The sequence below is a fragment of the Nymphalis io genome, chromosome 4 (genome assembly GCF_905147045.1).
Source record: "Nymphalis io chromosome 4, ilAglIoxx1.1, whole genome shotgun sequence".
Classification (NCBI taxonomy): domain Eukaryota; kingdom Metazoa; phylum Arthropoda; class Insecta; order Lepidoptera; family Nymphalidae; genus Nymphalis; species Nymphalis io.
In genome coordinates, this window is record NC_065891.1 from 12898056 (window position 1) to 12923681 (window position 25626).

Genomic DNA, 25626 nt, shown 5'->3' on the forward strand with positions numbered 1-25626 from the left:
TTGATTAAAAATTGAGATAGTTTAAATTTCATTTAATTTAATAGGCAGTTTGCCATTTTATAGTAAGTGTTTTATTTTGTCCATAGAATGTAAGATATTGCTCAAAATATTTTACTCAAAATGCTGTAAAATATTTTTATCCCTCTCGATAATAATTAATGTTAAATATTTTCTAATAAACAGGAAACTATTCAAGATTAGTAGTATACTTCAGATTCGAACGACAAATTGGTCACCACCTGATCCAAACCTTCGCACCATCTTCACTTGTTGTCATGTTATCCTGGTTCAGTTTCTGGCTGGACTTGGATGCTATTCCTGGTCGAGTCACCTTACTGGTCACATGCATGTTGACACTTGTGACTATGTTCACAGGGCTTAGAGCCGATATACCACCAGTTGCTTACGTAAAGGTATATACGAAAATAATTTACGACCAAAATACTAACTATTACTAAAAGAAATATATAGTTTATTACAATAAACAAAATCAGATAGCAATAATTTTAATAATAGCAATAACAACTAACTTTAGAAATTAGTCTCCAACTTAAACTTACAACTTAATAATAATAATTTCTTTATTTAATTAATTATATATAAATAGCCGTTCATAAAACATTTTTGTCCTGACTGCTCTTGGTTTTAAAAATTCGCGAGATTTTAAATGTGATATGATATAATGTGATCTGAAGTGAAACGATAAAAGAAAACTTAAATGAAACAAAATCAATTAACCCATTTAATTTGGTTGAAATAAAAAATTCAATAAGTGTTATATATTTTGCAGGCTCTTGACCTTTGGATGGCAGGCTGTATGATGTTTGTTTTCGCCGCCCTCGGAGAATTTGTAGTTGTTAAGGTGTTGGATAAACAATATCAGATGAATAAATCGAAAACACAGGAATCGATGCCAAGAATAATACCAGTGGTAAGGTCAATGAAAAACTCCATATTAAATATTTTATTTTATATTTGCGTACTTTTTTAAAATTATTTGCCCGTATTTTCAAAGATATGATTTTGTAAGTTATTTTTAAATTAAATTTGTTTTTTTTTTTTAAATTTCACACATTATATTCATAACGTAATATTATATATATATTATAAATGTATTTCATTCCCAGTACAGTACTAATGAAATATTTTATCTTTATATATTATTTTTATTACGACGTCGGTACAGTACTAAATGAAATAATGTATTTCATTTAGTACTGTACATACGTCATATCGGACGGCATAAAAATCTCACATTTATCAAAAGATAAGAGAGAGATAAGAGATAAGAGTACGAGTATGTTATTATAGCTATGACTTTAAAATGTTTCGTTATTTCAATAAGCGTCTTAATGGCGAGAAAGGATCTTGCGGCACCGTCGCCGCGTGGGAGGGGAGTGCGGTTCGATGTAGGAAGGTGGATCTCACATCACCCACATCTCCCCCCGCGTCAACACCCGCAGTGCATCCCGTCCCAGGCGCTCCCACACACTTAGTTGGCGTTGAGAGAAGACAAAGCATATTACAGGTGGGATGAAATAATGTTTAAGCGCTTTGAATAGCTTTGTAGAGAACATATAATAAGATAGTATAGGAATATAATTTTATATTCTTCCGAAAATGACAATAGACTTACAAAGTATTATTAATATCCGAGATAGCTCAGTGGTTTTTAATAGATGATTTAGAGTTCAAACCCCCGCAAGCGTCACTGATTTCATGCGCTTAATTTAATTTATAATTTATCAAGTGCTCGGTAATTAGGAAAGCTTTGTGAGCTGCTACATGAGAATTCACCAACCCGCATTCGAACAGCATTATGACATTGAGCTCCAAACCTTCTCAAAAAGAGATGAGAGAAGAGGGGCCTTAGATATTAACAGGCTGTTACCTTTTTTTTTACACTTCTATTTCACTTATATTAGGTTTACTAGCTCCGTATCTTGTCCTCATAACCTAGCCAATTGACTAACGTGGCATACATTATATTATTTTTATACCAATTTAATTTTATTGAAAAAGAACATTTTTAACGAAATTTCATTTCATTTAGATACAATGGCTTCTAGTAATATTACTAAATGTAAGCAGATAGGCCAATGGGCCACCTGATACTAAGTAATCACTACCTATAGACATTGACGCTGTAATTAATATTAATCATCCCTCGTGTCACCAATGCGCCACCAACCTTGGAAACTAAGATGATATGTCCCTTGTGCTTGTACTTATTTCATGACAATATTAAGAATAGTAACACACCTAACCTTTATTTTTAGATTAAACAATATAATTTATATTTAAAAACGAAATATCTGATACAAAAATTAAATAAATTATATTTCGTAGTACTTACTAAAAAATATATTAGGATACAAAATATATGTTTCTGACAATGTTCTCGTAGATGACATTTAAAGATGAGTTACAATTACTTATACTAGTCGGGCGGTTCAAATTTAGTTAATTGTTTAACTTTTCTAACAGGACATCTTGCGAAAGCGAGTGATATAATTAGACATAATAATGAGAATTCCACGGGAGCTTAAATTGCATTGTGACTTCTAAGTACAGTTAAATCAGCTTGGAGACGTTTTTGCGTTTGTAGTAGTGGACGGTCAGCAGATAAATAAATAAACAAATATAATTTTTCATAACTAGGTACTTAATATTATAAATTTTATAATAAACTTTTAAAAACAAATTATTTTTATTCGAACAGACTTTTACAAGTACTTATGAATCATAAAGCGCTACCACCGAATCATAAATTTCTTCAACTACAGACGTTTCGTATTCATCCTCATCCTCGCTTTCTTTCGATTAATTATTCATGTTAATGATAATTCCTTCTTATATTGTATATAAAGCCTCTATCCTGAAAATTAAATTATTCCTTTGTTAATGCCATTATATCATTCATATTTATTGTGACATTTTTATTGGGATGTCAGTTTTCATTATCTTCCTAAACGGAAGATTTAAGATTAACTTAAATTAACATTTTTAATATATTTTGAACAACAACAATGAATTAACTAATAAGTTCATTCACTGTTGTTATAGAAGAGTAATAAAAGATCATTTCATTTCTTAGCTTTGCCAGATAACTTTTTTTTTATAATATAGGTAGGCGGACGAGCAAATGGGTCACGTAATGTTGAGTAGTCACGATAACCCACAGATACTGGCGCTGTAAGAAATATTAAACGTTACTCGCAACGCCAATGCATCACCACCTTAGGGACTAAAATGTTAGATAAATATCTCTTGTTCCCCTAGTTACACTGGCTTTAAAAACTATAAAAACTAATGTAATGTCATAACCAACAATAAAATATCGAAAATATTTCAATAATGACAAGAAACATTATTCACATACTCAAACATAAATGTCTTATGTCGATAAATATTCAACTATTATACTATGTAAATCATTTCGATCGCTTTCGAAATATTACGATATAATTTCATAAACGCTTGCAAAAACACACAGACGATATTGTACGACGATTTTGTTGCATTAGCTGTAGTTCGCCTATAGCTAATGCAACAACAACAATAAATCGATAAATGAATGCTTATATACAGTATTTATATACAATATTTTTTTTAAAAAATATACTTCCATGTGCCAATTCTATTGAAAAAAGTTTGATTTTTATAGTTAAAACTACATAATGGCCAATATGCGTTTCTGTTGTTTTTAATGTAAATATGGGAAACGGCGGATAACGGCTTATCAGATGGAAAGCGACTACCACCGCCCATGGACATACAACACTGGAGGGCTTGCAGCTGCGTAGCAGGACTTTAAGAAATAATTTAATTAATTATTACGACTTCTTAAAACTATTTTCGTAAGCAATCCTTATGCTACCTGTTTTAATTGATGATCGGAGGAAGAAACTTACAAGAAAGCGTCAATATATATATATAGGCCTCTGCATCTTTGACAGATGATTTAAGCGGCATCGCGAAGGCACTTGCGTTCATGACTGAAAAGACCAATGCGAGAGAGGATCCTCCGGCCGCACTTCCGACAAGTGTATGCGCCCCCAGATGGGCGGGGGTTTGAAGCCCGCTCATAACGCCTAGTGCGTTTTTCTTTTAGTAGTTTAAACCAGTCATTGTCATGCTTTGATTGACCTTCGTGAATAAGGCGTCGCCACTTGGCACGGTCCTCTGCCAGTTCCTCCCATCGATTGCTAGGGATGTTAAACGCAACCATATCACGCTTAGCGCTATCTTTGTAACGGAGCATAGGCCGCCCAACAGACCTCTTTGCATCCACAACCTCTCCCAGTAGTATTTGCCTTGGAAGACGGGTCTGCTCCATTCGATGCACGTGTCCCAGCCACCGTAACCGTTTTTTTTTTAGAATGGCCATGATGCTAGGCAGCTGTGCCTTGCCTAGAACAGACTCGTTTGTCACGCGATCCTGCCATGTGATGCCCAGAATGTTCCGAAGACAGCGCAAGTGAAATGTGTTTAGTCGGCGTTCTTGTTTTGCGTACGTTGTCCACGTTTCTGCTCCATACAAGAGTGTGCTTAGGACACATGATTGGTAAACAAGCATTTTCGTTTTTACCGTAAGGTGTCTGTTATCCCAAGCCCTTGAACAGAGCCTCCCGAACATAGAGGCTGCTTTGCCGATGCGGAAGTCGATCTCTGCATCAAGCGAGAGATTGCTTGACAAATGCGACCCAAGGTAGCAAAATTTGTTAACCACCTGTAAAGGTGCGCCGTTAAGCAAGATGACTGGTTGCTCTAAACATCCTTGCGCTAAAATAACGGTCTTCTTGCAGTTTATGGACATTGAGAAGAGGTCGCACGCTCTGGCAAATTTGTCCATTAGACTCTGGAGTTGAGCTTGGTCATGAGCAACGAAGGCAGCGTCGTCAGCGAAGAGGAGACTATCTACAAATAGGTCCTCCCTGTAGCGTTTGGACTTGAGCATTGAGATGTTGTACAGCCTACCATCGGTTCGCGTGTGTAAGTGGACGCCTTGCTGTTCATCTCCAAAAGCAACCTTCAGAAGCACCGAGAAGAATATTCCGAACAAGGTGGGGGCCAGTGCACAACCTTGACGAACACCACGGCGTACGTCGAATGGCGTGGATGCGTTGCCATTGTACAGGACGGTGACTTCCATACCTTCGTGGAACGATTGCACTATCCTTAGGAGTTTTGGGGGGCATCCAATTCTGACAAGAACCGAGTACAACCCCTCTCTGCTCACGGAGTCAAAAGCCTTATTTAGGTCTACAAATGCAATGACTAGGGGGGTATGTTGCTCCCTACACTTTTCTTGTAGCTGTCTGAGTGAAAATATCATGTCGACAGTTGACCGTTGGGACCTAAAACCACATTGTGCTTCAGGGTATACGCGGTCGGCGAGCCTTTGTAGTTTGCCTAAAATGGCCCTGGCAAAGGCTTTACCGACGATGCTAAGAAGAGATATACCGCGGTAACAGTTGCAGTCGCCACGATCGCCTTTGCCTTTATAAAGAGTGACGATGTTAGCATCTCGCATATCCTGAGGGACGTAGTTTTCTTCCCAGCACTTAGCCAGGTGGTTATTAAGGATGGGCAAGAGGCACTCAAGCTTGACGACTTCGGTGACAACATCGTCTTTTCCGGGGCTCTTTCCGCATTTGAGCTTCTTGACGGCCAGATAAAGTTCCTCTACTGTGGGTGCAACGTCTAGCTCGTGCCAAGTTGCCAGATTCGGGACAAGCTCCATTGCTTCTGGCTGAATATCCACTGGGCACGAGTAGAGCCCCTTGTAGTATTCTACCCATCTTGCCATCTGACGGGTGCTGTCTGTTATAACAGAACCGTCGGTTTCCTTGAGAGGTGCCGTCTTTTTTGGAGTAGGTCCAAGAGCTCTTTTGATGCCCGCGTACACCCCGCCAATATCCCCCGCGTTTGCGCACGCTTGGATGCTTTGGCAAAGCTCTGTCCAATACGCATTTACAAAGAAGCGCGTGCTACGCTGGAGTGAGGCTTTTGCCTTCGTGAGATCTTTACGCGTCGCATCGCAAGGGTTAAGGCGAAAATTTAAAGCGGCTTGGCGTTTCGAGTCAATCAAGGGAAGTAAGTGCTCCTCGTTTTCTTGAAACCAGTCGTAAGATTTTGCCTTTTGATAGCCAAAAATCTTGCCTGCAGTGTCAGTGAGAAGAGACTTGACTTTTTCCCATTCGACTCGCGCTGATGCCGTACTATCCCAAGTTGCAACTTCTTCGCGGACGACTTCCCCAAATGACTCCACTACTTCCATGTCACGAGTCTTGAAAAGATTTATCTTTTTACGACCGGGTGGCTTGGAAGAATGGACTCTTCTAGGGACAAGTCGGACTTTAGTAGCAACGAGGCTGTGATCGGTGTCACAATCGGCACTGTGAAACGCCCGCGTGTGGAGCGTTTCCCGTAGATCCCTCCTTCTTGTAAGAGCAAGGTCTAATTGGTGCCAGTGTTTAGATCGAGGGTGCATCCACGAGACTTTCCGCATCATTTTGCCTTTAAAAAAGGTGTTGGTAACACACAGCTGGTGCCTTGAGCAAAACTCCAACAGTCGTTGTCCGTTGTCGTTAAGCTTCCCTATGCCGTGTGCACCGAGGCATTCAGGCCAGGCTGATGTGCCCTGACCGACGCGGGCATTAAAGTCACCCAAAATATGCAGTCTGTCAGTTGGATTTACCCTGCGCACTGTCTCATCGAGCTGGCCGTAGAATTGATCCTTGGTCTCGGGTTTTGAACTAAGCGTCGGTGCGTAAGCGGAAATTAGCGTGACAAAGCCGCTTTTTGTGTTTAGACGCAAGACCATAATTCGCTCGGAAACGCCTACAGGTGTTTCTATGGCGTTGATGAGATGGTTTCGAACCGCAAAACCTACACCATGCTCTCGTGTTTCCAAGGAACTCTTGCCCTTCCAGTAAAAAGTGTAGTTAGCTTCACGCAAAGACCCTTCGTCTTCAGTTCTGGTCTCTTGTAAGGCTACAATATCAATATTGAGCCTTGTAAGCTCCACGTCGATACTGTAAGTTTTGCGCAGTTCTTGGGCGCAATCGGAGCTTCCGTAGGTGTTCGGGAAGCCTGTCCTCATCGTTCGGACATTCCATGTCGCAAAGCGCATGTAAGCAGCGTTGGTGTGGGTTTTGGGATTTATGTTCCTTTGAGCAGGTGGTTAATGTCACAGCGTCAACGTCTAGCTGTAAGGCTTGTGTTCCGTTCACCCAGGCGGAACAAGTTAACGCTGAGGCGGATCAGTACCTTATTGATCGGGGGCTGCCCGACTTAAAGCAGGCGGTAACTGATCAATGGATCTACGATGGATCCTCCTACTGTCAAGAGTGGCCCCTGGCGTCCGCACTTACGCCTATTCGTGCTGACTTATAACCGGTGACTGCCACTCTCCGTGTTGTTTTCCACCTGCAAGACAGGTGAGCGAAGTGTCCTCTCCGTGGATGCTGCTACGCCTGGGCCTGGCGACTTTATGGCAACACGGGCTTGCCCAGTACCCATGCCATCCTCTCCTCCTCCCCAGCAGGATCCGCAGGAATGACGAGTCAATACGTGTGGTGCTGGTTTGGCCGCAGGTGACTGGCTTACGCCTAAACGGAGGCACCGCTCCGGGTTTAATATTAGTTTTCCTTCTTCTTTGGCGTGACGCTGGGATAATTTTGGGAAACAGCGTATCAAGGAGAGGGGTGAGGATACTGTGATCACGGAAGATACAGGAATGTGACACTAGTAGCTAGAGCAGTCCGGGGTCGCGTACCCGTAGTGATTCCAACCAGCTATCGGACAGATAACTGTTAGATCCACCCTCTGGACTCAGAAAGCGTCAAACTTCGTGTAAAAATAACACATGATAAGTTCTTTATTTAAATTTTAATTGTTAAATCATGAAATGATGTTTTATATTTCATCGAATTAGTATTAACCAGTAAAATAACGGTTGATTATCAGTCGTAAAAACTTTTGTAATATAGGCTAGTAGTCTGGGATATTAATAGTCTCTAACCGAGGTAAACTAGCCCCCAAGGACAGTCGGAGGTCATTTGACCTAGCGCGTTATCTAAGCTATTAGCACTATTAAGTACAATTGGTATTTATATTAGGCAATGTTCACACGAATATATAAAGTAAACTTAGATGTTATAGAAAAAAACTAGTAGCTACTTAACCATTAATAAGGCTCTATATAGAAAGTATTAAGGTATTATTATAGACCTGAAGTTATCTTGGTACCGTCGTGTTGATAAAGTTGCGAACAGAGTCAGAAAATTAAGTTATATGTTTCATAGATTTGACATTCCCAAAACGAATATTAGCTCGCTGCTAGTTAGAGCCAGCTAAAGCTGTTAGTAGATTTAATAGTTTATTATTAGTAAGTAATAGTTTATTAGCTTATAAACTATGAGTAGCTCTGGCAGCCCCAGCAATATCTTAAATGAGATTATATTGCTAAGATGCAATCAGTGCAGTTACTGTATCACTATTTGAATCCAACGTTCTCTTATCAAATGTAAAAACCTTAAATAACTTAGATTCACAATTGATAATTTCTATATATTTAATAATAATAATATATTTTTTTAATCAAACCTAACCTAACCTAACCTAACCTCGGGCCATAATTCACACATATTTATACACATACACAAACATTCACACACGCATCAAAACTTATATATTTTTTACATTTAAGTCCAAGCTGCTTACGTTTATAATTATTTTTTAATTTATTTATTTTGGGAAACATACCGCATAATATAATATATAAACATTAACAAAATTCAACTATTGTATTGAAACATGGAGAACCTAACAAGAACAAGTTATTTAAAAAGTAATTAAATTATATAAAGTATTATTAATTAATTTAAAAAGTAGAATATGTATATGTAGAATATGTATATATATATACCTCTTAGATTTTGTTGCACTTGTTATGAATATCGTAACCTCCTAGCACAGTTATTTTTACCCTAAGAGCAGACCCTTATGTGAGTTTCATTATTGCTGTAATAAATTTATTTATTTATTGTAAGGCATTTAAAAAATACATAAATAAAAACATTAGGATGTGAAAATAACATCCCAGGAAGTTTGGTGAAGGTACGCAATATAAATCACAAAAGTTTTATCACAATCTGAAAAACTAAAAGTACTATATAATATTTTCTTATAATATTGTACAATGTTATAAGAAAATATTCCAAAAAAAAGCCGAAATGGCCCAGATGTAAGAACGCGTGAATATTAACCGATGATTGTGTTTTCAAACCCGGGCAAGCACCATTGAATTTTCAAGTGCTTAATTTCTTATTATAATTCATCTCGTGCTTGACGGTGAAGGAAGACATCGTAAGGAAACCTGTATGTGTCGAATTTCACTGAAATTCTGCCACATGTGTATTCCAGGCACCCGCATTGGTGGAATAAGCTCCAAACCTTCTCCTCAAAAAGGGAGAGGAGGCCTTAGTTCAGCAGTGTGACATTCACAGACTGTTACTATATTCCAAACTTCAACACACTAAAAGTTCATGTATATATATGGAGCAATTTTTTTAGAAAATAGCAACATAGTTTACAATATACCTAATAGGCTGTCAGGGCAGGCCCGAGACTTGTACATATAATCTTCAACTTAATTGAATTGATTCGTGCGCCACTTACCTACTATATTGGCTGTATCGTTTCCAAATATTTCTGTCACCGTAACTCAACGTTTCCTCCTAATCGAATGAAAGGCTTTAGAACGCTAAAAAGACGAACGAACAATTAATATATATATTATTTGAATATATTACCTACATTATTAAGATGTATACATACTAAACAATTTGCAAAAGGTTACAATGCCACAGTATATTATAAATAAAATATTGCTATATTTTATTTTTTAGTATAGCATACGTGTGTATTGGCTGAAGATTGTGAGTTTGAATCGCCAGCAAGCGGTATTAATGTATCGATGTCAATTTTTGTATATAATTAATTCCATGCTTGGCTGGACCTTAAAAATACATCACGAGAAAATCTGCATGTGTTATATGTCAAATATGTATCCCAAATAACCCGCATTGGAGCAGCGTGGAATGAGTTTGCAAAGCAGGGCGACAATTACGGATTTATTTTACTTTAATCGTTACTATATTATAAATGCGAAAATGAGCCTTATTTAATCATCATAAGAAAATCATCATCATACGAAATTTTGAATACACGTTGTCACGAGTACAGAAAGTAGGATACGTAACACACCCACTCTCACACGCGGGTGAAGCCGCGGGCGGAACCTAGTATATGATAATTGTACTTTTTGATATTTTTATTGTTCAATCATAGAGAAAATATTTTCTAAAATCCATTTCAATAAACAAATCTGTATCGTGTTTCAGGGTAAATAAATAATAATTTTAATTTAGGAACGTTTCCATTATTTTTTCATACGGCTGTTTATATTGAGCGTGTTTGCTGATACTTAGAAATTTAAAAGATATAAAAAGTATGTACTTTATTTTAGATTAGTGATTTTATCACGTACTCGTTTCAATGAAATATTTATAAAACATGATGAAAAACGTATGAAAAATATTTTCATAACCGTTCTTAAGATAAATATACAAAAAATATGTATTTCTACTACGCATATATGTACGTGTGCTTCTCTTGTGAGCATTGTTTACGTTGATGATGATAATGATAGCAATTAGAAATCATCATAATAAATTGGCGTTGTCTTCTTCTTCTGTATTCTCTTACTCTTATTATACAATGGGGTGGTGATATGAAATGGACCGAAGAAGTTCCGGTGCAGGATAAAGTGGCTTCTAAAGAACAGGAGTGTCATTCATGACAATAAATCCAAAAACTATTTTTTAACACCGACGCGGGATTTGAATTCAGTTTTTCGGAATAGACCTTTATCTATACTAATATTATAAATGTGAAAGTAACTTTGTATGTCTTTCCAAATAATTTTGTTAAAATTTGGTAAGAAGCAATCTTGAACCTCAAACATACCAATATGCAGGTGTAGCCGCGGGCAAAACCTAATAAGTGTATAAGCTAATTAGCTACTAGACGAGCAAAGCAAACCAAGCCCCGCCTTCTTGCCTCAATATCTATACGAAATATCATACCTAAAAAACTTCATAAAGCAGAGAACACAATAAATCTAAAACGTATACGCTTACTGCGGTGTTATATTAATGGAAGTTTAACAAATTCTTATTACATCACTTTTCTTTCTTGTTGTTGGTTTTATTCTGAAGCGAACTACATGAACCTCGAAGGAAATTTCTACTTTGAGAATGTTTATAATTAAAATGATAGAATCATTCCATAAAGCACTCAAATTATGCACATTTATGGATACAGTTATTTGCATATAACCTAACCTTTTTAGCTTAAGCCGAAATATTTTATAATATATAAATAATAATAGAATTTTAATAACAAACTTAAAGATTAATCTACAAAAGAATTCACAGGGGAAACGAAAATTTCAATCTCCAGCGAAATCGTGCACAAGTTTTTAAACACTAAGGATATTTTTTTTATTATATACGGATGGTAGGGATTTGTGCAAGCCCGTCTGGGTAGGTACCACCCACTCATCAGATATTCAACCACAAAACAGCAGTACTTGGTTGTTGCGTTCCGGTTTGAAGGGTGAGTGAGTAATAACAGGTACGATAAACTAACATCTTTGTTCCTAAGTTTGGTAGCGCATTGGCGAGGTAAGAGATGGTTAACATTTCTTACAATGCCAATGTCTATGGGCGTTGGTAACGACTTACCATCAGGTGACTCATATGCTCGTCCGCCTATCTATACTATAAAAAAAAAACCAACTGGCATAATACCATTTTGCAGTTTTCGTATGCACCAGCTGACTGCATAGATTTCGAATATAATTATATATAAAATGGGTAAGAGGTACAACAATGCAAAGATTATCTCTCATTCAACCTTAAGTTAATCAGAGAAAATATTGTGCATAATATAAAAATAAAGAAACCAAGTAAAAACAATAACAATGAGCAAAGACACACACAAAAACAAACATTTGTAAACATGTAACAGCAGAATTAATAACAAATCGTCCAATCAGAACCAATTAAATCTTCATCCTTATTTTAAAACATTAACAAAGTTTTAATTAAATTTATAAAAATTAGTAAATTTTCGAACTTGTGTGCGAGTTCGTGAATCGCGAAGTAGGTTATCGTTGATTAAGATGAAATATAATCATAAAATTTAATTAGGATACACATGTTTATTTATAAGTAATAACTTCTAATCTTGGCTTATTTTAAAATAATTCTCATTTCAGGTTGCCTGGGTAGACGCTGATACAGGACAAGAAAGAGTACTGTGGCGAGAAATCGACAAGTTATCCAGGGTTGTATTTCCAGCGCTATTCCTTCTCTTCGTCACAATGTACTGGCCGGTTCTTCTGCTAAAAACTAAAGCTTCATCATAACATTATATACCTGTTTATAAGGGCGTTAGATGGTGGCATGAATAAATAACGTGCTCTATTGTTGAAAAGAATATTTAGAAAAATAGTGCAAAATAGAAATGGTTCATAGAATAGGCCATAATATAAAGCTAGTAAATATTCTACAGACAGACAAAGATCTTCTTTCCTATTATTTGAAACATTGAATAAATTCTGCAACACATTAAAATAATAAAACTCTTAACATTTAATAGTCATTGCAGTAGTTCCACGTTAAAAAAACAATGAAAATTTAAATATGACAAATTTAAATAGGCACTCATATTCACTTTTGAATTGTCATATTACGGGATTCAATTGAAAGTGAAGCTACCAGATGTTGAAATTGTAAATTCTGACGAGAATCTGTTGGAAACTCCTAAATAGATCAAAATGGTGCTTCGTATGAAACTTAAAATAACCTTAATATGTATAGTAAACAATAGACACATTAATAATGATGATTTCATGTAATGCCGACCGACTAACGCTGTTATAGCAAACTTATATGTTGTGTTGATGTAGTAGTTACAAGTGAGATTTCCATTAGAGTTTCAGAGAGTGAATAACAATTGCCTCGATGAGACTAGAGATCATTCGCAAACAGTTAATAAAGGACTGGTCCTACTTCAAATTTAGTTGGATTATAATTTCATGGAGTATAAGAGTACATTAACCAAATATTTCCTTTTATATAAGTTGCCTTAGAATAGGGAGTATTTTTGAAACTATAAATTTATTGTATAGATAAAATTATGTAATAGAAAGGGAAATTTAGTGTAGTATAAGCGAAGTAAAACGGTTTGCGTAAATCTATTTCTACAGTACCTTCTATTCTGAGGTTAACATAAAACATGATTATGATAACATAAAATACGAGCGTGGGTCGAAAATTTGTAAAAGTTTCTTCAATTGAATTTGGGTAGAAAATGGAACGATAATAGATTCCAATCATATTTCAAGATGTGATATAAAATAATAATGTATATATCAAATTCGGATCAAATTGATCATTATCTCCATATTAGGCTGTGACATTTTTAACCCACCCTCGTATAATACCTACGAACGTACAAAATGAAGTTAAATATAACAAATTTCGATATCTGAAAAATTGATATTTGGAAAATATTATTATCAAAAAAATGACTTCAAATACGTTTATTATAAAAAAAATAGGACAAAAAATTATAACACTGATATGACGCGAGTATTACAGTGTGGCTTACATTAGTGAATTAAGTTACAAACCTAATGCTTGTATAATAATAAAGCTAAATATATTTAATTATATATATTTAAAATAGCTACAATACACACGATGTCGTTTAAATGATATACTACAAGTCATCTCCGAGGAAATAAGTTCTCCAAACTGATTTATTATATTGCCGGCTTCGGTGATATCAATTTGACCAAAAATTATACATAATAGCTTACGATGTATAAAATAAAATAGATTCATTTATATAAAATAATATATCCATAATATATAACAAACATAAATAAGTTCATACAAATAATGATAAAAATAAAAATGGTGGATAAAGCGGATTTGATAGCAATTGAAATTGAACACCCCAAGAATTGTTATACAATATACTGAAGATAATGTATTTATATAATTAGGGTATAAAAGAAGACAATAAAGTATTCTACAAATTACTCTATGAATCCAAAGGTTAAGCATAAATGCTATTGAATCGGACACTCGTAAGCGTAGTGTGTAAATCCATTTCGATTATATTACATTTGTCATGAATATGACAAAACCAAAGTAACAAAATACTCGACTGACTGAGACACGTAACCAGCTTATGATAATGATCCTTTCAAACATTAAGCCACTTATCCCTCAGTCAATCCTCAGCGATTGCCCAATGAGGCAACATTTCCAAAATGTGTACTTGTGTCCTTGAGAATCATTCAATTCGCCACCATCGCTATAGCGATGAAAGCCTCTCTCTGGTTACTTTGTGATTCAAGCACAAATAAACGGATAATATTTTATCGTCTATATTGACAATATTATACATAGATAAAATGTCAAAATGACATTACTGTTTTATAAATTAGATTATAATATTCCATTAAACCTGTGTGATACGCTTTTATATCATTTGTAAAGAAATAGTGAATTAATAAAAATGTCACCAGTTCTATTCTGTAAAAACTTACTTCGTATTTCACTCATGAAGTATTGACAACCGTCTTATGGTGCGCTATTTTAATACGTGTATCCTTTAAATGACATAATTATTATAATCAATGATACATGTCATTTTCTGACGTATCACGAGCGTGTGTCGCGGTGAGTTCCAAGTATGTTTTTCCAGATTAGCTTTAACCAATAGAGCTTTTATCGTTAAAATAATAAGGTCCACTTTCATGCCTTATTTTATTTAGAAAATTTTAGATTTAAAAATATTATATATACGGAATACGTGACAAAAATTTCGCTTTTGATATATATTTTATAGACGTGTTAAATATATATATATACTAGTATAAATGAGGAATTCGAAGTGATTAACGACAAAGAAGTACGTTATTTGCTTTAAATGCTTCTTGAACGCTTTAAGAATTCAATCGTTTTAATTGCAACTAAGTAGAAATACATTACACGATGAATCTTTTTCTTTTAAAAAAGCCATTAGTTTTATTACGTCGTATTACTTATACGATGTTATGAATTCGTAAGTAAAACGCTTATTATTTAGTAGTTTTTTTTTTTTTGTGAATGACTTTTGTTGTGACTGGAATTTATCTTTTTATCATATTTTTATAAAAAAAAAAATATTTCGTGAAAGTTAATATCGTAATGGATATTCGATATTCTCACAACACATTGACAAAAAAAAAACTAATCAATTATTTTTAAATCAGTAGATAGTTGCTAACATATCATATTTATCGAAAACCGAAAAACCGTGTATTTAAATATATTTGATTAATTATATTTTATCATTTGACAATACAAATTATATTTGTATTATCTATAATAGTTTTTAAGTATATTTATTTGACGTATATACGTTTCATTTCTGTGAAAAAGGTTTTTTTTATGTACATTTGTAAATTGACGAATCACCTAAATGTTAGTCCAGAAATATTAATTCGTTCCAAATAATCCAGGAATTAAAATCTCTTTGAAGTGTATCGGTAAGTTAGTTCTGCAATATCACTCAGCTTTAATGAATTGTGATAGTTTGTATCATAGTGTATAGTATTACGTCATTACTAAATTTTATTAGTAAATAAGTAAACGGCAGCGCACATTGATTTATATATATTAATTAATTTTAACTTAATTTTTTAATAGATACGTTTAAATGAGCTATCTGAAATTTTAATGCTGACTAGTGTGTTTATATTTATTACACAGAATAAAAAAATATTCTCTCACAAATAAATAATCTAAACATATGGCATATAAAAAATCTACAAACATTTCTTAATTATGGCAAGAAAGATTTAATTTCATGAAGCAGATTTATATTGAGGCATTGACTGGCAACGTGACTGGCACTTCCCGGCTTGTTAACCACGTCTTCATTTATTTTATGTTGTCTTATAATTTTCATAGATTGTCTGTGTCTTTAATGTATATTCCTATCGGTTTATAGTTTGGTTTTTGTGTGCATATTTTCAATTCCAGGTGGCATCTCAGCAAAAAATGTTTGAATGAACTTTTTTTTATCTTTTTGAGATTCTGCATTCCTAGGCTGGTCAGAATGGTGTTCTGTCAGCCTGTCAATGAGGGGACCGTTCTCTATTATAGACCATTCTTAGGTTATTATGAGGTTCCCTATGTTTTACATGTGTTCAGTTTTTGTGTTTTTCTGTAACACGAGTGTAAACAACATGATCGAGCGGCTCCATTCGTTGATGACTGTCGACATTTACTATCTCAATAACCTGTTATATTTTAGCGTTATATATAAATATATAATTTTATATTGTTATTAATTTTAGTTATAAGACTGCTTTGCCATTTAATGTAATTAGCACAACTATATAAAGTGAGAATGTGATATGTTTTGTAAATTTTCAATGTTATCTTTTTAATGATGTATGTACACTTGCCGAAACCTTTATGTCGGTTACTTTACAGAAAGCAGTCGGCGAAAATTATACTTCTCCATTAAATTATTTCAACGAATAATGTTAAAACAACATTAACTTGCAATTCTTAGTGTAAATATCTTTCTTAGTTCTTAAACTTACACATAATATAACCGATAACGATTGTCAAAAGGATTTTTAACTTCGTTTAATTTAAATCGTACGATTCAAATCATGAAATAAATAAATGGAATCTACATTGTAAATGATTAAATTTAATATAATACTGAAACAACAATTCCAGATTCAATAAAAATTTATTTTAAGTTTTATTTATTAAATTATGTATTAACTTTTATTTAAGTAACTTTTTTTTTCAAACTAGTCATCTGTAAAACAATATGAAAAAGATCAAACGCTATGACCCTTTATCATTTTGATATATATTAAAAATTGTTACGCGACGTAAATATTTAATATAAAATATTATTAGTAAACATCTACTACCGCAAAAATGCGTCTAAGCAAGTGTATACAGTCAAATAATCTCTCACAAATGTCTTGTATTTATTTTAGTTTAGTAGAAAATTTGTTATTAAAATAAATAAAAACTTAGTAGATAGATATTTAAAAAAAAAAAAAAAAACAAAAAAAATAGTACAAATTTCGTTTTTCAATATTAATTAAAAATATGTTATAATATTCATAATGCGTTTATAAAATTATTTTTATAATTTCGATTGACACAATGATTGTTACAAGTGGATTTTATTTATTTTTTATATAATTCAATTCAATTTTGAAAAAAAATTTAATAAGTAACAGCCTGTGAATGTCCCACTGCTGGGCTAAGCCCTCCCATTTTGAGGAGAAGGTTTGGAACTTATTCCACCACGCTGCTCCAATGCGGGTTGGTAGAATAAAAATTTGGCAGAATTTTAGTGAAATTAGACACATGCAGGTTTTCCTCACTTTGTTTTCCTTCACCATAAAGCACGAGATGAATTATAATCGCAAATTAAGCACATGAAAATTCAGTGGTGCTTGCCCGGACCCACGATCATCGGTTAAGATTCACGCGTTCTTACCACTGGGCCATCTCGGCTTCAGTTAAATTTTTATATTTTCATTTTAAATAAGTAAATATTTATTTTTATCGATTAGTTCTTAACTTGACCAATGTATCATTTTGCTTAAAACGTTAGAATAATGTAAAAGGTAAAAAATCATCTATATATTCTTTAGAGGTGAATAGTTAAGCAATGCTATGTCTTCTTCTTTCGAATGTCAAATCAATAATGACAGAAAGAGCGAAATCAATGTATAACTAAACAGCCGCTAAGCAACGTTTATATAAGTAAAGCCGAAAAAGGTTTAGATAATTAACTAATATAATTATCTTTGTTTCCAAAAAGTTTGTTATTTATTTTCTTGATATTTCTTAGAAGAATTAAAATTTGTGAAACGATAATTTGTTGTTTAATTTTGATTTTTTAAATATATTTAAATAATTTTAAACATTATAAGTTTTTGTCGTTATACCAATGGCATGTTTTATCGAAAAGAAAGAAACAAACAATATTTGATTTAAAATACATTCTACATTTTTTTATCGATATGACTTTATTCTCTTTACATGCATTGTATTTATAAATAATAATAAAATAATAATATAGATAAATAAATATTTTATACATGACGCATGTTCTAAACCTTGTTTATATTCATTTATTCAATCCATTTATATTGTTCTTTTTTATTTCATTTCATTCATTTTGATTGTTTTGAAGCTTTGGCATCTGCCTTTTCATTCAATAACAAATGATCATGACATGGACGTGTTCTATTTTGTTTTATCGCAGACATCAATTTATAAATCGTATGAAAAAACGCAATAAAGATCTACGTTTTATAAATCACAATGAAGACTAGAGAAATTTTCGAGTATTTTCGAATATTTTATATGTTATTATTAAAAATTGGGAGTGCCGAATGGTTTAGCCGAGAAGAATGGAGCCTACCAATTTGATTGCGAAACTAGGATGTACCTACGTATGAGTAGTAGCTTTTGCGCGTACAAACTTAACAATAATATTGGCATTGACGGAGTGAGATTGCGTGGGCTTTGGTTAGTAAGCTGTTAAATTTAAGTAATTAGCATAGACTGTTACTAGTTAGCCCATTCGTAAATACTTTTGTGCAACATATTGACGTAAATAAAGCTTTTGTTGCATAAGACGTAAGTTGTTACGTCTTAAGCACATATAAGGTATATAATTTGGCCTAGAATGTCAACGGGAGAACGTAAAGTTCAAAGTTTTTATTTGTTTTATGTTTCAATGTGTTTACATCAGACACATATAAATGACATCTTACAGACTTTACGATTCGTGCAAAAGTAAATAGGTTAATTTGTCTTTGATCTTTAATGTTAGTTTTCAACAATATGTAACTAAACATTTTGTAATAACTATCATAGTCACATTGTTTGTATATATTGTACGAATGCAAACAATGTTTGTATTTAACCTCCAAACGAGGCATCTTACGAGCCGGCAAATACGGGGGCGGCTAGTGCAGAACATTCTTCCCAACTGTAATGACCGTCGTCATCGTCGCATCAGGTGGAGTAGTCATTTGCCTTCCTAGCAAATATAAAAAAATAGTATACCTATAGTTACCTGGGCTATTTTTCAACCAATGAGATACAAACATTCGTCATCCAATCTACTCACCGGTACTGTGCTAAATTGCTAACACATCGTACAAATAAATATTAATATATATAATATCTCACGTATTATTAACTAATTTATTTACTCGTATCTTTATTTACTCGTAATATTTCTTAATCTGGTTCGAATTATAAATAGTAAAAAACAATATTTATTTACATAAAAAAGTGTTGGTAAGGATCCATACTCTGCGACAGTTAAATTAAAATTGTCGTTATTTATAAAAGTTAAAAGATATAGAGACAATATAAAGACATACTTATTAGATATATTTTTTAAAACGTCTTTTCTGTGTGTTATAGTTTTGGAAGAGTTTGTTTCGACAGCATCGTCATTATTTACTCTCCGACTACGGCATATTAAGCTATAACTAAAAATATATGCGACATTGCATACCTACAATATGTATAACCTTTGTCAAACCTTTTTTTTATATATTAATAAAAAATAATATATAAAAAAAATAAAAAACAAATCGTATGAAAAAAAATGTTTCGTTGATTTTTATGCAAGAAAAATAATAATTCAATTGTATTTAATTTACATACCCATTTAAATTGGTGGAAAAAAGTAACTAGAAATTTTCTTGTCGGTTCTTCTCGGTAATATTAATGATAATATATTTAGTATATATTAAATGTTAAAGATTCAAAAGTGTAAGTTTAGTTTAATTACGAATACTTTGATTTGGTTTGATTTGATTAATATCATAATAATACGAGACGTTGATTCGATCTTCAAAGAACATCCGATTATAAGCATAATAAAACAACTCTTTAGCTGCTTACAAAAAGTGAAAGTTCCATCCAATCCGTCCATAAATAAATGTTTAATTAATGATGACATACAAACAAACAATTAGTATTACGACGTGAACGGTTTGTAAGCCCAATTAACATAATTTATACAATTAGGTTTTTACAAGTACTTTGACTTAGAATCGGATTTATTGACCCCTCGTTCCATACTTTTCAAGGTCAATAGGGCGTAGACATAGGCAATTACGACAAATTACGATCATTTACTAGATATGGTAGATGAGTCGCAATCACGATGCAAAACTATGTCACGGTTGTTCGAGACAATGCCTTCACGATGTACAATCTCGTAACTACACACTTGATGACAAAATTCATGTAGAAATAAAGTTACACACAATAAATTTAAATGACTATTATAGACACAAGGGACACTATACGGTTCCCAGGGTTAGTGGCACATTGGCAATGTAAGTTAATATACTGGTGGTAGAGCTTTGTGCAAGCTCGTCTGGGTAGGTACCACCCACTCATCAGATATTCTACCGCAAAACAGCAATACTTGATATTGTTGTGTTCCGGTTTGAAGGGTGAGTGAGCCAGTGTAATTACAGGCACAAGGGACATAAAATCTTAGTTCCCAAGGTTGGTGGCGCATTGGATATGTAAGCGATGGTTGACATTTCTTACAATGCCAATGTCTAAGAGCGTTGGTGACCACTTACCATCAGGTGGCCCATATGCTCGTCCGCCTTCCTATTCTATAAAAAAAAAAAAAATATACAGTGTCAATGTTTATGGGCGGTATAAAACACGCTCACATTCAACTGTGATTAATAAAATAGCGAAATTAATTTCATATCAAAAGTATTAAAGCATTTGAAATACATCAAGAATGCTTAACACACTTTAAACGGAGATTTCAGATGCATTTTAATTAAATATTTTATTGAAATTTTTAATATTTCAGAAACGATTTTGCATTTTTACTTTTTACATTTTACATATTTCATATGAGTATAATGAGATCAATCAATTCTTAACAGATATGTTTATTATCTCTATTATAGCAAAGACGTAACAAGCGATGCTATCTGATATTATCTAAATAGACAAATTCACTGCTAGATCTGTAAGCCATCATTTACGACGCCAATGCGCTGCCAACCATGGATTTAAGATATTATGTGGCTGATACTTCCGATGCGCATTTATGAATAATTCTAGTCGAATAATTTCACCACATAAATTCGTTTTACTAAAATTAGTAACTAACTTAATAAGTTCGCTCTTAGTTTGTACTAAAATAGTTCGACTTGATAGTTAACTCGAGCCGACTCTACAGATTATTGTTAATTATACCAGTATGGTTTCATTCGATTCACAACTTGTGTTTATGGACACACTGAGTTTTAGAGAATATCGCAAGGCACTGCACCAAGGCTCAATGGTAATGAAAGCCAAGTAAACTTTTTATAAAGTACTAAAACAAATATGATACCATTATAAATTTTAATAAAATATAATCTTTACTATAAAATATAATAATGACAAAGCCGAGATTGCCCAGTGGTAAGAACGCGTGAATCTTAACCGATGATCGTGCGTTCAAACCCGGGCAAGCACCACTGAATTTTCATGTGCTTAATTTGTGATTAAAATTTATCTCGTGCTTTACGGTGAAGGAAAACATCGTGAGGAAACCTGCATGTGTCTAATTTCGCTGAAATTCAGCCCTATTTGTATTCCACCAACCCGCACTGGAGCAGCGTAGTGGAATAAGCTCCGTAACCATCTCCTCAAAAAGGGAGAGGAGGCCTTTAGCCCAGCAGTGAGACATTCACACGATAGTTATATATATATATATATATATATAGATATTCACAACAAAGTCCATATTTTAATTTTATTCAGCAAAATAATACACGCACACCATTTCGAATTCATTTCATATAAAAATTAAATTGGGATAAGGATACACTTAAAGAAAACATACATTGTCATGTAACCTCATGTTTATATGACAGTGTTGAAATAGCTGTGAAAATAAAAGTGAAATCTCTTAGCGACGTTGAATTTGTTCAATGTCAATATTCAATACTTTCTTCTACAAATACAGTATTATAATAATTTAACAAACACCCGACGGTATTCATTTGAAATAACAAAACTGAAACACACATAGGTCGAATTAGAAAAAGATACATATAGCGCTGCTCCGTAGTACCTATTAGCAAAGAAATTAAAAAAAAATTTAAGTAACATAAGAAGCAAACTAATGAAATAGTTCGTGCAGGGCTAATTAATTTGAAAAAGTAAAAATTTAACAGTAAAAATAAATTATAATATAAATAGATATATATATATAATTTATTCAAATATGATCTTTTGAAATTAAAATATAACTTGTAAGAGGCACTGGGGACGCTGAGTAAAAATATAATAGATTGCTACATGTCTAAGAAAATGTTGAATCCATAATTGTACATATATATTCACTTTTAGCTGTCATTGAATAATTGATAGCACCTAGCAACATTCTTTCAGAACCTAATTCAATGTGGAAGGTACTTATATATTATTCTAATGAACTTACTTTATCTACCCGTAAAGTAAATCTAATATGCAAATCTAGTTGTTTTTCAAATCTCAATGTCAATACTACTAACTTTCCGGACCCAGTAGTTTTGGCTTCGCTTTGTTATTCACTCGGAACACAACATTTTATGAGTATAGAATATGTGTTATAAAAAATAACGTTAGTTAAAAAGCGTTTTGATAAGAATTGTAATAAATTATTAATTAATAATTCTGCTATCTTAATCACTTTGCAATAACCATAAAGCAAATAATTTTATTGATAACAAATACAATTTAGGTTATGTTTTATGCGTTAGAAGTGATACACGGATACTATACAGTATAAAACAAAGTGCCCCCCACCACGTCTGTCTGTCTAAACGCGATAAACTCAAAAGCTACCGAACCGATTTTATAAGGTTTTCACCAATAGACTGACTGATTCATAAATAAGATTTCATTTAGAATTTGAGTAAGTTGGCTAAAATATAACTTTCATTGTTGAAGATATATCATGCGATATAATAATAATAATGTCCTCCAGACCGATTTCGGCCACGGCAGCCAATCCCAAGAGAGATTAGCCAACTACGCAGGAGATATTATAGTGCACAAGTGTGTGCGCAAGCACAGATGCACTCTCTATTCCCTGACTCTCATAATCCGATGGGACGGCAATCCGACACGACCGGAAAGAGTTCAGGCACCTCACCAACTGCTTTACGTGCTTTTCGAGGCACGGGAGTGTTCACACTTTCAACTTCCAGACTCCAGGCTGCTACTGAGAATTTTCTGACAGAAAAACCCAGTAACTTTTTATTGGCCCGACCTGAGAATAGAAACCAGGATCTCCGGGTCTGCGGCCTTACGTCAAACCATTAGGTCATTAGCCATAGGCCTTATATCATGCGATATAAGTAGATGAACAAAATTATGCCGATTGGGAGCTTCACTGACATGCGCCGCATAAACTTATAGAGTTATACTCGTATGTATTACGATATAAAGTTTTTATGTACACCTTTATTCTATCCGTGAGAACCCGGGACGAGTAGCTAGTTATAATTATAATTTCACTATTTATTCATACATGTAAAATAGAAGCAAGTATTACAATTAATACATTTTTAAAGTCAGTTGTATATTCGTTAAATTATAATGGATAATTATTCATGTGACGTTAGCATTAGATTTCAAACACATCTTGGAACACGGATCGTTTAAAATGAAATGACACGATCTTTTAGAAATGCTCCCTAAGCATAGTATTAGAATTATTACAAATGACATTTTATGATATCATAGAAACTACTATGATTGTCTTCAATAGTTCGCATAATAGTAAAAGAAGAAGCCTGCGTTTATCTCATTTATGTAATTTACCACATGTAAATAACGATCTCTCATTTCATAATAAACAAGAAAAGAATTTAGCTTCCTTTAGACCACCTAGCCGTTGCGGTTGACCGAGGAACATGAAAATCGATTATTTCATTCTATTATTATACCCTAAGTCTTGTAGGAGAATAACAAAAGCCATATGCTTTTGTTATTCTCCTACTGTAAGTGAAGTTATTATTTATTTGTCAATGATTTACTGGCCAGTTCAGATTATATCGATTTACTAATGAGACTTCAGTCTGTTAACAGCGGGTATTAGGCGAAATTGCTAATCTTCTAGATAAATTTGCAAGTTAAGCATTGATTAATATTTATTATGAACAACACTTCTTTCACTTATCCTCTAGTATCAATCATACTGAGCACACTATTTCTTATTAGATATCACATTTTGTACACAACCGGACAGAGGTTCGGCTTACGATGTGGTTAGTACTAAAATACTGACTCCAAATAAACTCGCAGGGCAATATATTTATTCCTCTTACTGGTTCCGGTAGTTTGAATGGAGACTGGAAATGGCTGGCTTAGTTTGACGATTGACTGGTACACAGAGGTATGGTCGGTTAATAAAAAAAGCATAGAAATTAGAACGCATATCAAGAAGGGCGTGTGAGAGAAGTGCGGCCGAAATCCGAAATTTTGCTGGTTTTAGGTGCACCCTTAAAGCAACGCCGCCTTGCATCTTTGTATAATGAAATTTTTATATTAATAATACTAATCAAATGCAGGGCACCATAGCATTGCGTTACCTATGGTCGAGGAAGGTTCACGGTTACATTGTGAAAATCTAAAGCAGGTGTTGCCGAGTCACGTCAACAGTTTTTTCCGTAAATATTTGTTTAAAACACATATTCACGTCACGTTTTGTATCGCAGACTCATATATATGAGTTATATATTGTATATTTATATAATATTTTGCCTTAACACAAAAATATATATTTATACAAATTTTATGAAGAGGTAAGATTTGATTTTTTTATGTTCGTTTGTAATGGATAGACTTAAAAACTAAAACGATTTCAAAAATTATTTCACTTGCAATGCAAATACACGTGCACATGGACTATCTGACGGTCAGAAGTCACAATCGATGATCATACTGAGCACACTATTTTATTATTATTCATTATTCATTGGTGATGTATCACCAATGAGCCACCAACCCTGGGAACTAATATGCTATTTTTTTTATAGAATAAGAAGGCGGACGACCATGTGGGCCACCTGATGCTAAGTGGTCACCAACGCCCATAGTAAGAAATGTTAACCATCACTTACATCACCAATGCGTACCAACCTTGGGAACTAAGATGTTGTGTACCTTGTGCCTGTAATTATACTGGCTCACTCACCCTTCAAACCGGAACACAACAATACCAAGTACTGCTGTTTTGCGGTAGAATATCTGATGAGTGTATGGTACCTACCCAGACGAGCTTGCACAAAGCTCTACCACCAGTAAGTCGCTTGTCTCTACACTGGCTCACTCACCCTACAAACCGGAACATAACAATATTATGTATTACTGTTTAGCGGTAGAATATGTTATAGGTGGATGGTAC

The 25626-nt window shown here is 33.7% G+C and overlaps 1 protein-coding gene and 1 long non-coding RNA gene across 3 annotated transcripts in view; both read left to right on the top strand.

The window, feature by feature from the left end:
• LOC126768143 (glycine receptor subunit alpha-4) overlaps positions 1–15213 on the top strand; it is a 41315-nt gene extending 26102 nt beyond the window's left edge. For both annotated transcript variants that reach the window (XM_050486075.1, XM_050486076.1), the window contains 4 exons: positions 184–413; positions 791–931; positions 1346–1528; positions 12353–15213. In XM_050486075.1, coding sequence (XP_050342032.1) covers positions 184–413; positions 791–931; positions 1346–1528; positions 12353–12502 — 704 coding nt within the window. In that variant the 3' untranslated portion in view covers positions 12503–15213. The remainder of the gene's footprint in view (positions 1–183; positions 414–790; positions 932–1345; positions 1529–12352) is intronic.
• Positions 1–25626, top strand: part of LOC126768170 (uncharacterized) — a 259312-nt gene that overhangs the window by 36720 nt on the left and 196966 nt on the right. The gene's annotated exons all lie outside the window — the stretch shown is intronic.